Here is a 13,497-nt window from a genome sequence, read left to right as displayed (position 1 = left end):
TACTTGTCGAATCACTAACAAAGGGTTTTGAGTGTCTGGATGAATCATGAAAAAGCTGCTCCAAAACATTGTTGAACACTAAGAGTTCTTTCAAATAAAGCACAAACAAAATGATATGACCTAAATCTAACCAAAATCATTGCTACACAAGTCTTATTAATATCCAGTTTTGATTCTGTTGATTGCCAGTGCTAAAGAAAAAACACACCTGTGCAAACAGTACAAAGAGAGTGGTGACCCTTTGCCAGCCTGATAACAGACCCCTCAGGTTTTGATTAACTCTCCTCTGAGGGGCTATAGGAGAGACCAGCATCTGAGTACACAGATTATTGGGCTTACAGACAAATGGGAAGGAGGACAGGGAGAAGGAGAACAATGGAGGAGGGATGTAGAAAAGAGGGCACTATAGAAAAAAATAATAAAACTCAACTATTTGTTGGGAAAATAGAAATTATGGCTAAAACCTAGAGAATCTTACACAGAATGAAAACAAAACAGGTTCAAACTAGTTTACAATCACTCCTTCCATTCCTATTGGACTCTTTTCCATATCCACACTTCCTTTACTATACTACTCTAAAAACTGTCCCTTCACTTATGCCATGGCATGAATTATTGAGACAATAAATGTAGGATATTTAGGGAAGTGTGAGGAAGCCCAATGCAGGTATAAAGATGCATGACTGCCATTTGAAGTCCATTACAGCATCTAAAATAGAATTTACAATGGCCATTTATCAAAGCACCTTTCCCATGCTGGTCCTCAAAAGAAATCCATAGTTCATTTTTTAAAGAAAAGTAACTAATCAAGTATATATTCACAGATAAAGTTTCAAATATAAAGTTTATTTATACTTCCTGGATTGGCCATACACACATTTTCCTGTATGATGACTTCTGAGAGTGTAAAACCAAAAACGGCATGTCTCATAGTCAATATGTAGATCTTTCTGATGATTCAATGCATTGATTTTTGTATAAATCACAAAATATAAAAATTTTAGGATTAAAAGAAAAAATTATGTCCAATTTTAAAGAATGTTGCAAAATTTATGAGAAAGTAGACATAGATTCAGACAGCACTGTGTTGATGACAAGAAGTTGTGATCTTCTTAAATTTTAGCCACTAGGGGCACTAGGTTAAAACTAGAAACCCTGAAAGTACCCCTTTCGAAAAATAAATACATAAATAAATAAAAAATCTCCTTCTATGTGTTGGAATCTGATAGCAGACCACTTCGTACCAGTAATGATACGCCATCGGGTTACTTGTAGGGACAATTACATATTCACGTCTCTAGATTAAATCCTACATCAGAGAATTCAACATATATCTGATCAAGTAAGTGTCAACAACTCTTAGCCTAGTTAGCTCTTTCGTTCAGGGGCAGGACAGACTGTTGTAAATCAGCCCTCTAGATCACATGACCCATTCATCATTGGATTAGATACATAAATTAGTTTTTGAGAGGTGAAGACTTTAAAGGGAATTATCACATGTTGGCTGTATATTGACCTAAAAAAATAATTTAATACATCTCAAATTAAGGTAATATTTGGGTCAAAAGCTATGCAGGGTAACTTAAAAGTGGGTAAACATTTCCCTTTGGAGAATTGTTTTGGTTAACCAAATTAAGTATTAAATAGTGCTTTAGAGCATCCATTTAACTTATTTCCTGTCACAAATTGATGAGCATTGCACATAAATTTCCATAGTACCAATAAGAAAATAAATCAACTTGCGCTATTTAAGACCTTAAGTTTTCTTTTTGGTTATAGGCATTTCAGAATAGTGGCTACACAAAGATACCTTAGAGTATTATACTTTAAACAATTATAATAATATGTATGTAGAAAAAATACACAGGGGGGTATTTTCCTTTGAATAACAGTTAAAAAAAAAAAAAAAAGATCTGACCTTTAACAATTAATTGCATTTTCTGGAGAGGCAGCATTTATTGAGAATAATATAATTATTGGCTGTATGTATATACACCTCCTGACTCAAAGAAGTCTGACTTTGCTAGTCACCTTATGAAATGAATGAATGCAGACTGTGATGCTTAAACCCAGTCTTTTCTAGACACATTTTCTCCTTTCCCCTGAAAATGTTATACTATTGAAATTCAACGACCAAGTAATATCTACGTACACTGAACCGTAGCCTTGCTTTTTAAATACAAACATGAATGTAATTCATTGTGATAATTTTGCTTTTGTTTTGATTGGAAAATTTTAATAGTTCTCTTTAAATTTATATTGTAACAAATATATCTTAGTTTTATCACTCCAAATTTTTTTGATGAATGATACATCATATGACGTCCATCAGGAAATCTTTCTTTGTGGCACAGGTAAAATTAACAAATATCTTAATATAATTTATTTCTAAAATTAATTATATGAAACTTAATGATATTAGCAATAATTTAAAAATTATGTTTTTCATACAATTTGGTGATACAAACACATAAACTGAACCAGTTTAGATGCTTATTGGCCTTACCTTTTCCCATTCTCTTTCTTTATTGAGAACGATAACAACAAGCTTTGGGTTTTCCTGGTAGCCATCCTCTGTGAACGACAAGTCTCTGCCATCCCATGTCACATTCATCATGTACCTATGAGTGAAACAAGCAGAGAAGTAGGAGCAGAAGGGTGAGAAAGATAGGAAAAGAATTATCATCTGAAAAGTAAAATCAAAGTCTTAAAGTTATGACTCTTGCTTACAGTACCTGCTACATCTCAGAATAAAGGGAATAAACAACTTTGTGTTTTTCTAGATTACAATTTTTTTAAGATTTTGTTACATACATGTTTTTTTAATTTTAGGACCATGGATTGCAGAGCAGACAACAAGAGAAGCAGTGAAAAAACAAGCTATATTTTAAGACCAGATAAATTGAGCTTAAACTTTAAACGCACAATTTAAATCTGTCTTCATAAAATTTTCAGTACAGTAGTAGTTCACTCTATAATCGTTACCTACCCCGAATCTATATTTCTCTCTCTCATTCTCTCTTTATCCTTGATCACTATTTGGTAAACATGACTTCACCTTAAATTTAGTGACCTTGTTTTTTTTATTAATTTTTTTTTTCCTCCATAGCACATCTTGCCTGCTGTTCTGCTGAGCTGCGACAGCTTCATGTAGGGAAATTTTGGATGAGCTGCTGATGTTTTTGACCTCATGTTCTGCTATAGATATACTTGATTCTGTTTTACAGTCAGTTACTCTGTCTCTCTCCTAGACATAGCTGTTGCTGGAGCTTTTACTGTGAATAATTGTATTTGCGCTTGTTTATCTTCTAGACCTCGACTATCTGGTTAGCTGTGTTTTTTTCCTTGTTAGAGCCACTTTAGGAGGTACTATTGCAAACACCCTTATAGTTTCCTCTCAAATAAAAAGTTCTTCTGGACCAGTGTTTCTGTGCATCTTTTGTGTTTAGTCTGTGTGCTCAAACCTGCAGTTAGTGATAGCAGTGGGTCATTAACATTTAGGCCGGTTCTGCAAGACATTTCTTCCTTTTGAAGGAAGGTTTTTCTTTTCACTATTGTTACATGCATGTTCTGTAAAAATTAACGCTGCAAAATCAATTACACATTGCACAAGATTGTGCTCTATCACTGAATGCATGCTTAAGTTACTTCTATAGGTTAAAAAACCATGCATCTTTGATGGTTTTAAACACCATTGACATATAGGAAGTATTTAAAAAAGGAATTGATTGACACTTGTTACATTCCCTTCCTCTCTGACCAACCACTTGTTTGGTACGACACAGTAACAATACATTGTAAAGTTCATGATAAAGTCTGTTATTAATAATATTTATCTAATGTTTATTTATTCATTTCAGGCAATTACATGCATTGAAACATAAAAGTTAATGTAAGTTCATCAATTCAAACTTATGAGTCATATTATTAATAACTAAAAACTCAAAACATATCAACCATGTTATATTTGCTTTTTCTTGTATGTCTAGTTCTGTCTCCTGGAACCCCAGTTGAAAGCTAACACAGAGCCTGGTTCTGCTGGGATTTCTTCCTTTCAAAAGGGAGTTTTTCCTCTCCACTGTGCCAACATGCATGCTCGGGATGAGGGATTGCTGAGTCAAGGAAAAACAGCTAGTGGAAATCATCCCCACAAGCTCATCCAGGAGGAGCATGTTTTGCATGTCAATTAATGGATGCAATTAACTGGTTTTTCTTGACAAAAACATTTAACCAGTCTGACTGTATTGTCTCTGTAAAGTGCAGTAAGATGACGTGTTGTGGATTTAATTAAATAAATTGAATATGTTTCATATGAATTAACCATGGGATAGACAAGACACATTATTTAATAATTTTTGGAACAGTTTCTCATTGATTTGTATTTCTGCTAATGATATGCTCTATAAAATCTTTAAGGATCTTAGTTTGATACTATTATTAACTTCAAAGTATTTGATAACAATATCATATGCCAGGCCTCTTTTTAACCAACTGTCATCTTGAAATAACACCTACCCTAATTCATAGCTCAATGCTATTTAAAGACCTAATAATTGCAATAGGAGAGTATAACTTTGAGATTTTAACAGTATTTATCAAAAATGAATTACAATGTGCTCTATAGGAAAAATATCAACATTTGTTTTATAAGGAAATGTTCAGATGTTTTAAGGGATTGCATTCGAGTCAATGAGTTGCTGCAATCAACTGGTTTTCCTTTGATAGAAAACTATGAATCAGTTTGACTGTATGATCTGGTGAACTGTAAAGTGCCAGGAGATGACATGTGTTGTGAATTGGCGCTATACAAATGAACTGAATTGAATTGACAAAAAGTTTAAAAGTTTAAGAGGAAATGATGGCTGAAAAGACATTGAAACAATCAGAAATTGAGACTTATGTCTAAGTGTGAGTGGATAGGGTTGATCAGATGGCAAACTAACCTTACTTTTAATATCTTGGTTTTGGCTAGGGATAGGTCCTGACTTTAGCACCTTTATTGGTACTGTATGAATTACTGTAGTACTAGCAGAATTATACTTAAGTACCTATTAACTTAAAATCAAAGGTACCATGTTTTTTTACATATACGCATTAGTGTGACACAGACGGAGTAAGGAGTGGGCAATATTCCATGTGAGACATGAACACAGCATTGCATGCACTAGGGCATGATGATATCAGCAGCTGCTGCTACAGTAAGCAAAGCCAGCATGGCTAATAGAAAATGCACGCCTCTTCTATGGTTTCCCTTTTATAATGTGCTGCAAAATACACTCGCTGCAATATATATGTGATGCAAAGTGCAAGGCAAGTGATAGAAGTACTTCTAATCTGAGGAAGCACCTGTTTAGCAAAGAATATGTTCAAGGCTGAGGAGAGCACAAATTTCTACAACTTCAGATTTGCAGCAGAAACTCCTGTATACAGCAAGGTTAGCACGATCGTATCTGTTAGCGACCTGAGGTCAGCATCCAGCAACATGGTAGAAAAAAGTTTGAAACATTTGCGACAATGACGAGTTAGGAAACCACATCCTCTCAGTCTGCATGAAGTAAAATAGTGTGTTGTTTAAGATGATACTGGCATTGTAGTTAAGATTCCCTGATATCATAAAGGTTCAAATATGAACGGTACACATTCCTAATTTTTACTAAACTTACACAGGACCTTTTGGGTTCAGAGTTAAAATCTCATATATTTCAGAGACACAAACAAACGGATCTAAAATGTTTTACCATAAACATGATAATCAGTTGACAAAGATTATTATTTAGACAAAATCCTATACAAAATTAAAACATCACACAACCAAATATTTTTTCAGCACATATGTGTCGCTTTACTGCACATACACACAAACATAGTAATGACAATTTAGCGCCCCATAGAGTTAAGTTTTTTCATAAAGCTGCATTTAATGAAGTAAAACTATCTAAATATAAAGAGAACAACTTCAAACTTTTAGATATGGAGTACTGACATATTAAAATTCTAGTAATAATAATACAATATGATCTTGTAAAACTTGTTTGCTCAAATTGGAAAAAAGGATGTAAGCACCTCCACCACTGACCCATCCTACATTCATCAATTCATCCCTGTGGTTATTGTGAACAGCTTCAGAAAGTACAGCATTGTAGAAATGTATCCATTATAGACTATTTCTGTGCATGTTTGCTGTTTTGTTATAACCTGAGTAAATAGAGCAGTTAGTGTTTTAAATGAATACTTAATTAACAAAAGAAAAAGAACCAATCTAAAACATTATGACACTGTGTGAAAATATTGTTGAACTTGCTTAAATTGTAAATTCAATTTGTCTATATTTTCACTATATTTTAGAAAGGCCTGCTGGCTCTCTGGCTTAATAAATCAGAAAAAATTTGAACATAACCTACACATGAAGAAGGCTAAAGGATATCGGAAAGAGGCATAGACGGTAGGTTGAATAGTTGATCATGTTGTCAATTGTAGCCTGTGGAAGTGTTGGTCCACTCCTCTTCAATGGCTGTGCGAAGTTACTGGGTTTTGGGAGGAACTGGTAAAAACCGTCGTATACACCAATCCAGAGCATCCAAACGCGCTCATTGGGTGATATGTCTGTTGGTTATGACAACAAACTGGAGAAAATTGGTGACCACAATGAGGGTGACGAGCATGCAGATGAGCTTCCCTGAGATGTTTTCTGACAGCTTGTGCAAAAATTCTTCGGTTATGTAAACCAATTGTTTTAGCAGCTGTCCAAGTAGCTGGTCTCAGACAATCTTGTAGGTGAACATGCTGGATGTGGAGGTCCTGGGCTGGTGTGATTACATGAGGTCTGCAGTTGTGAGGCTGGTAGGATGTACTGCCAAATTCTCTAAAACACCTTTATCAAATCAAATTTATTTGTATAGCCCTTTCAATAGCCAAATGGTACCCAAAGTGCTTTACAACAAAGCCATTAAAACAATACATAACACATATAAAAACATACAAGATACAATAAAAAGTGCTGTAGTGGTGCAGTGCTGCAGGACATTAAAAGCCTTCCAGAGGTGCATAGAAAGGAGCACACAGAAAGATGACATCTAAGAGACAGTATTATAGTCAGAATTAAAAGCTAAATTAAAAAAGTGGGTTTTAAAAAAAGTTTTTTAAAAAAAGGCTGAGGTCAGTAGTGGTGCGGATGTCAGGGGGTAGTTTGTTCCATAGTCTGGGAGCAGCGACGGCAAAAGAACGATCGCCCCACTGTTTAAGTCTTGACCTAGGGACCTCTAGCAGAAGCTGACCCGAGGAGCGTAAACCTCTGCCACAATTGCAGAAAGTTAAAATCTCAGACAAGTAAGAGGGGGCAAAGCCATGAATGGCGTTAAAAACAAACAGCAGAAGTTTAAAATCGATTCTTAAACGGACTGGAAGCCGGTGGAGTGACGACAGCACAGGAGTAATGTGTTCACGTCTGGATGTGTTTGTTAAAAATCGGGGCAGCAGCGTTCTGCACATCTTTAGAGATGGCTTAAAACAAACCCTGGCATAAAATACGATTATTCATGCTTTAGAACTTAAAAGTAGTTCAAATAAACCTAGTTGAATTAAAACAACAAAGAACGAAAGCTCATTGCAAGTTATCTCAAACATTTGACTCTAGATGCATATTGAGATTGAGACAAGTTGCAATTGTGTACATTGCAGCTAACTAGCAATTAATTGATTTATTACTTTATTTCTATGAGTGCGGGATGTTGGATGTGCAATTTTTTTTTTTGTGACACACAATGGGAGTTTGTTATTATTATTATTATTATTCCTCAAGGACTTTTTAACACATACATAACTCTGATTGTATTAATAGTAAAAAAATATCCCAAAAAAAAAAAAAATCAGTTTTGACACAGATTTGAATTATCTAACGTTTCACAACAAACTGTACCTAAGCCAGAGCTTTCGTTAGTACTAGTCCAAAGAGATAACAGACAAGCACATACACACAGAATGTGGTGGTTGGCCGATATGGCAGGTCACATTAGCTAAGATGGAGGGCAGTTGGAGATATTCTTGGGTCCACATAGGCTCCACATTAATCATGAAGGCCCCTTCCCTAGCCCGTCTCCCTGACTCTGTCAGCACTCATGTACGACAAAGAGTAGTTTGCTCCTCTTTTCCTTCTTTGTGTGACATATCCTGAAAAAAGCCGACAGGGCGGACTTCTAAATGGTACAAAGCCACAGTGGAATGCAGCTGGTGAGGGGTGTCATGTAGGACATTTTGTGAAGGACTTTGGTGCAGAAAAGAGCTGGTCAGAGTTTCAAAAACAGATTTTAAGTGAGTATGGAAAGAAAAAGAGTAGAAAGAAATAACACAAACTCCAGTAGTAGACCTATAATGTTCAGTTTTTGACTTAGTTAACTCATTATTGCATGTAAAATGTTCCAATAACGTTATACAATACACACACAATACAAACAAATCATTGTACATTAAACAATGATTTGATATTAACTGTTATTCTACGGAATTCATTACTTAGATAATCAAGACAAGACTTACCCTCTAGCAGCGCACACCATTAAAAATCAAGGTTAGATTTTGTAAGAATAACTATTTAAATGGTTTGCAAGCAAGTTTGTAGTGTGTGGCCAAACATATTAACCACACTATTTTAACTTTATTTTGATCAGGGTTTTGTGTGATGGAATATCAAAAAAGAGTGTATAATCATGTCGTTTAACAAAATTGTATGATTTTACAAATACAAATCTACATAGTGCAATGGCCAGTTGTGCTCAGCCCTTATTTAGACCCTTTTCTTTCAAAATGAATCAACATCAGCTTGTTAGATGGACAGTCTTTAAACAATAATTATTGATTATAGGATTCTCAGTTGTATTTACCTTTGTACTTTGTACTGGCATATGCTAAGGCAAAAAAAACCCCAACATAAACACCTTTTAGCATTTTACCCCTTGCATTTTTTATAGGTTGCTTTAATAATTAAAAGAATTTCAATCATACATCATATTTCCTCCTGCTTAAATTTATAGATACTACTTTACAATAAGGCTCCCCTTAATGATGGAAAATAGTTTCAGGGTATGATACGTATTATTCTGTAAATACTTTATAATTCATTAACAAGCGTTTATTATGCATTAGTAAGTGTAAGGAAGAAAAAAAAAGTCAGGTTTATTGACTAATAGTGAACCTACTGTAGCATTGCTTATATTCAACATTTCAGGCTGAGATACTATTCCTTGTAAGCCAAATAAGCATTTGCAAAACATATTTATTTAACATGAATAGTATAATGATTGCATAAGCAGTCTTGAATAAGTTATAAGCTTTTTACAGATTAATTGATTGCATATCTACAAATTACTAATTGGTCATCAATAAACGGGGCATATTTTTAAAGTGGTACCCATCTATGCAGTATTTTGTGATAAAATCCCCAAAATGTGCAGTGTAACATAATCTATCTAAAAGTACAGTACTGTTTGGAAATACAGCAATATGAATGCTCTCAGCACCATCAGTGCCAAAATGTTGGGTTTTTTTACAACCTATTGAATGTTGGAAACGCTTCCCATCTAAAAAATTTGATTATTCAATTTTCTTTCTATACACAAGAATAAATCAATAAAATACAATGACTAAGTGATCAAACTAGTAGGTGTGTAGATCAGATAAATCAAGTTTGGACCTCTATATAGAACTCTAGACTTGTAGAATTACTAACTGAATGAATCAGATTTTACTGTCTATGATTATATGTAGGACTCCTTTTCTGGCAGGGTTACACAGAACAGGTGGACCCATAGGGTGTTGCTAGGAAACGGACAGAGGCTTAAGGGCATTCGCGTCAGGCTGACCCCCATCAAACCTGGATGAACATTTCTGCTCACACATAAACACAGACAACTATTTTGAACACCTTAACAACGCTCAATGTCACCACATTCGCTCTGCCACATACAGTGGAATTATTGCCCAGTTATTTTTTTTTTGTTATTGTCCAGCCATCTTTGTGTCTATAACCTCTTTATTCTTCGGGGAAAGGAAGAAGGTGCAGACGTGGGGAGACAGCAAAGATGGAGCACCCACAGGAATGAGAATGGGTCAGAAGATGAATGAGGCTGAGGGAAAGAGATGGAACGAAAGCATGGTAGTAGAGGAAGAAGACTATCCTTCAACAGAGTTTGGGTAAAAATATCTACAGAGTTATTTCTTGCTCCTTTCTACTTATTTTGGAGTATAAAGGATTGTAATGATGTCAGGTGGAAGATGAGTAGTTGGGAGTAATATTAGCAGAATAACCTTTACATTTGAAAGCATTCAGCAGTTAGTTAAAAAACAGAAAATTTAAAGTTGTCCTTTAATTTTAACATTTACGCCGTTGTTCCCATTATAAGTAAAACACTGGAAATGACAGATAAGGGACTGAAATTCAATCCATTAATTGTAATCGGTGAAAATTCTTTTTATGTTTAAATATGTGATAACTTTTTTATACAGTTCATTAACTTTTATCTCTGATTATTATACTGAATTGTTGAAGTATGATACATTTAAATTGATTTGGAATGGAATTAACTGTGTATGCTTTGACTGGAATTGATTGAGGTGCTTCTGTAAAATGCTTTGATATCACTTTGATGTCAGCGCACTAGTTCCAATAGAAAGCAATTGAATTTACATGAAAAAACACATTCAAATTTCTGGTTTACAGTAGGATAAGAGCTTTGTACTTAATTTAAATCAGCACTGCTCTAGCAGGGTTTCTCACTACAAAGAAGATAATCTGCACAAGGCAACACGCATTAGAGATGGAGACATTTTTTCTTGTTAAGACAAAGTGTAGTCAAAGCAGTGATGTATACTCAGAGTCAAAGTATTTGAGGTCTATGAAGCACACATTCACACTATGTCTTCACTTCTTGATTTTGCAGTTATTAAACAGCTGTAAAATCACCTTCATATTGTTCTTTAGGGTCTGAAGTATTTTTACTGAGTTGCCAAAGAAAGAAACTTGAGTTTTCTCTAGCTTTAGAGAAAATAGATCAACAGATTTTTACTTCATCTTTTGCAGTCCACTTCTGGTCACACAGCCAAAAGAAGGCTCCTTTGTACAAACATTTCTTGTTCCGAAAAAAGACACATTTTTGTGTAGGAAATAATTATGCGTGCTAATAAAACATTTCATATAATAGTGTGCATCCTAAGGTAGTACTGCATATACCACTTATATTAGAGTGATATTGTTTTGCAAAGTGAATAGCCTTTACAGATAACTGCACACTGTATCTCTGAATAGCTAATTAACCATCTAAATCCAGCTGCTTATACAAAATTGAGAAAACTACTTCTAATAAAAAAATATTAAAAAATACTTCTAAATATTACGCTTAGATGTTATAAATTGTTAGTTATTCTAACTAGGATAAATATATGAACTGTTTTTGATTATTTATTTTTTTTGAAGTGTTCACTTTTCTTTAAAGAATCAAATCAGATAGTGTGTAGTGTCATACTGAACTGCTGAGAGACAACAAGTCCAGTTTCTGAGGTGAGAATGTATAAAACATAAACAGTAGTGTCATAGAGAATCACCTTATTCCAGAGAAAGGTGAGAAAAGTCACACCTCAGGAGGTTCCAGTACCAGTGTAATTTAATATGCATGTGGATAAAGTTAGGTATTGTTCTTTTTTTGCCTTATAACCTGATTGTAGTGTCTTTAGGTAGGCGTCAGCTGGGCTGCTGCTGTCAACAGGGTCAATTATAAATGAGAAAATGTGTCCTGTTTCTCAGTGTTTAGTCCTGCTTCTCTCATAGACTTAACTATTGCTTCAGGTCTTACTGTGACTACCTGCATGTGCTCTCTTTCACCCTACTGATTTCAAACTGGTTTAGAGCTCATCTGCTTAACTGATTTTTTCCTAAACCAAGCCATCCATGAAGCTAGCTTTAAATTCTCTTGCAGAGATTATTTATGGATCGGTAGTTCTATCTCAACGACCCCCTAATCAGCCTCAACAGAAGGCCACTCACACTGAGCCTCGTTCTGATGTAAGTTTCTTCTTTTTAAAAGGGAGTTTTTCTTCTCCACTGTTGCTGTATGCATGCTTGATGTGAGGGATTGCTGCAAATTTAATGACTTAATGAAATCAACTGGGTTTAACGAAATAGAACCTTTAAACAATATGTCTGTTTGACTTTACTGAATTTTCCATGTAAAACTTCAGATCATGTTTTCTTGAGATCTGGCTCTATATAAACAAACTGGAATTAAGTGTTCATCACTTTTTTGAATTGAAGTCAAGTGATAGCTAGGACTTTTGCACTGAGTGAATGTGCGTGGATGTTTTTCGTCCTCAGTTCCAAATGTCATATATCACAACAGGAGACTGAAATTACCTGTCACATCAAAGTACTACCACCACGTCTTTTTAAAGCACGCACTCACACACAGATAAATAAGTGCTAAAGCCTTTAAGGCACACTGTTCAACACAGCAAGGTGAAGAGAACACTGTAAATCTGTCAGAAAAGAACACTCTCTTAAAAGGGGATATTTCTTTTGTTTCCAAAATGAACCCATTTTATCTAAAACACAAGCTGTCACTTGTTGTGATTGGCCCATCGACTAGCTCTCTTGTTGATAATTTGTCTCCTGTTTTTACTTAATTTAATTTTTTCTTTACTCAGCAAAACATATTTCATTTAGATGTGACACTGTGAATGTATCACCTCAGCTGTCACTATAAAAAATGAGGTAAAACTTCAATGAAAACACAAACTGTCCCCGGCTGGAGAAGTCCGTTTAACAACAGATTTTATATCAGACCCATACATTCAATGAAAACTAATTTTGCTTAACATTTTTGAGGTCATTTAAACCTGATAATAGATCTCTAATAAACGGATGTTCTCAAGTGGAATCGATCTAAAAAGCGGACAGAATGTTTGAACCTCCATATTGATAAATATAAACAATTGCACTTACGACCTTAAACATCAACAACATTTAGCAATATGCAATATTATATGATAGACCCACACAAAGTGGAACATCAATTTGACCTGGAGGAAAAGAATCCAAGTCTTAATACATATCAAAATATAAAACAAAAAAAAAGTTTTGCACTTTAGCAGCTTTAGTTTAACTATATAGTGGACATTTTTTGGGGCATTTCTCTTAATGCTTTCATCATGTGACAATTGAAATCTTTGCATATATTTTGCAAAATAGTTCAAGATGGCTGTCGTATTAGACAGAAACTGTCATGATCTTGGCGCTGATGGTTTGGTTTTTTCTTTTGCTTCTTGCTCCCTGCCGCCTCCTCAGGTCTAGGAGGATAGGTAGTGGTCCATAACCCTCCCAGTGGACGGGGAGGGTTATGGACCACTACCTATCCTAGGGACCTAGGGAAAGGTCCTGGATTCCGGCCCGGTTGATCCGGGATCAGGACCCCCACTATGGGGATCATCCTGATCAGCCTGTTGGGGCGTCTGGAA

General features: G+C 35.0%; 1 protein-coding gene across 2 annotated transcripts in view; it reads right to left on the bottom strand.

The window, feature by feature from the left end:
• grin2aa (glutamate receptor, ionotropic, N-methyl D-aspartate 2A, a) overlaps positions 1-13,497 on the bottom strand; it is a 233,492-nt gene that overhangs the window by 63,252 nt on the left and 156,743 nt on the right. For both annotated transcript variants that reach the window (XM_038271938.1, XM_038271936.1), the window contains one exon: positions 2,507-2,621. In XM_038271938.1, the coding sequence (XP_038127866.1) occupies positions 2,507-2,621 (115 nt within the window). The remainder of the gene's footprint in view (positions 1-2,506; positions 2,622-13,497) is intronic.

This window comes from Cyprinodon tularosa, unplaced genomic scaffold (assembly GCF_016077235.1).
Source record: "Cyprinodon tularosa strain WSP-4 unplaced genomic scaffold, ASM1607723v1 ctg811, whole genome shotgun sequence".
Taxonomy (NCBI): domain Eukaryota; kingdom Metazoa; phylum Chordata; class Actinopteri; order Cyprinodontiformes; family Cyprinodontidae; genus Cyprinodon; species Cyprinodon tularosa.
The sequence above is the reverse complement of the archived record's forward strand: the minus strand, read 5'-3'. Positions and strand labels throughout refer to the sequence as shown.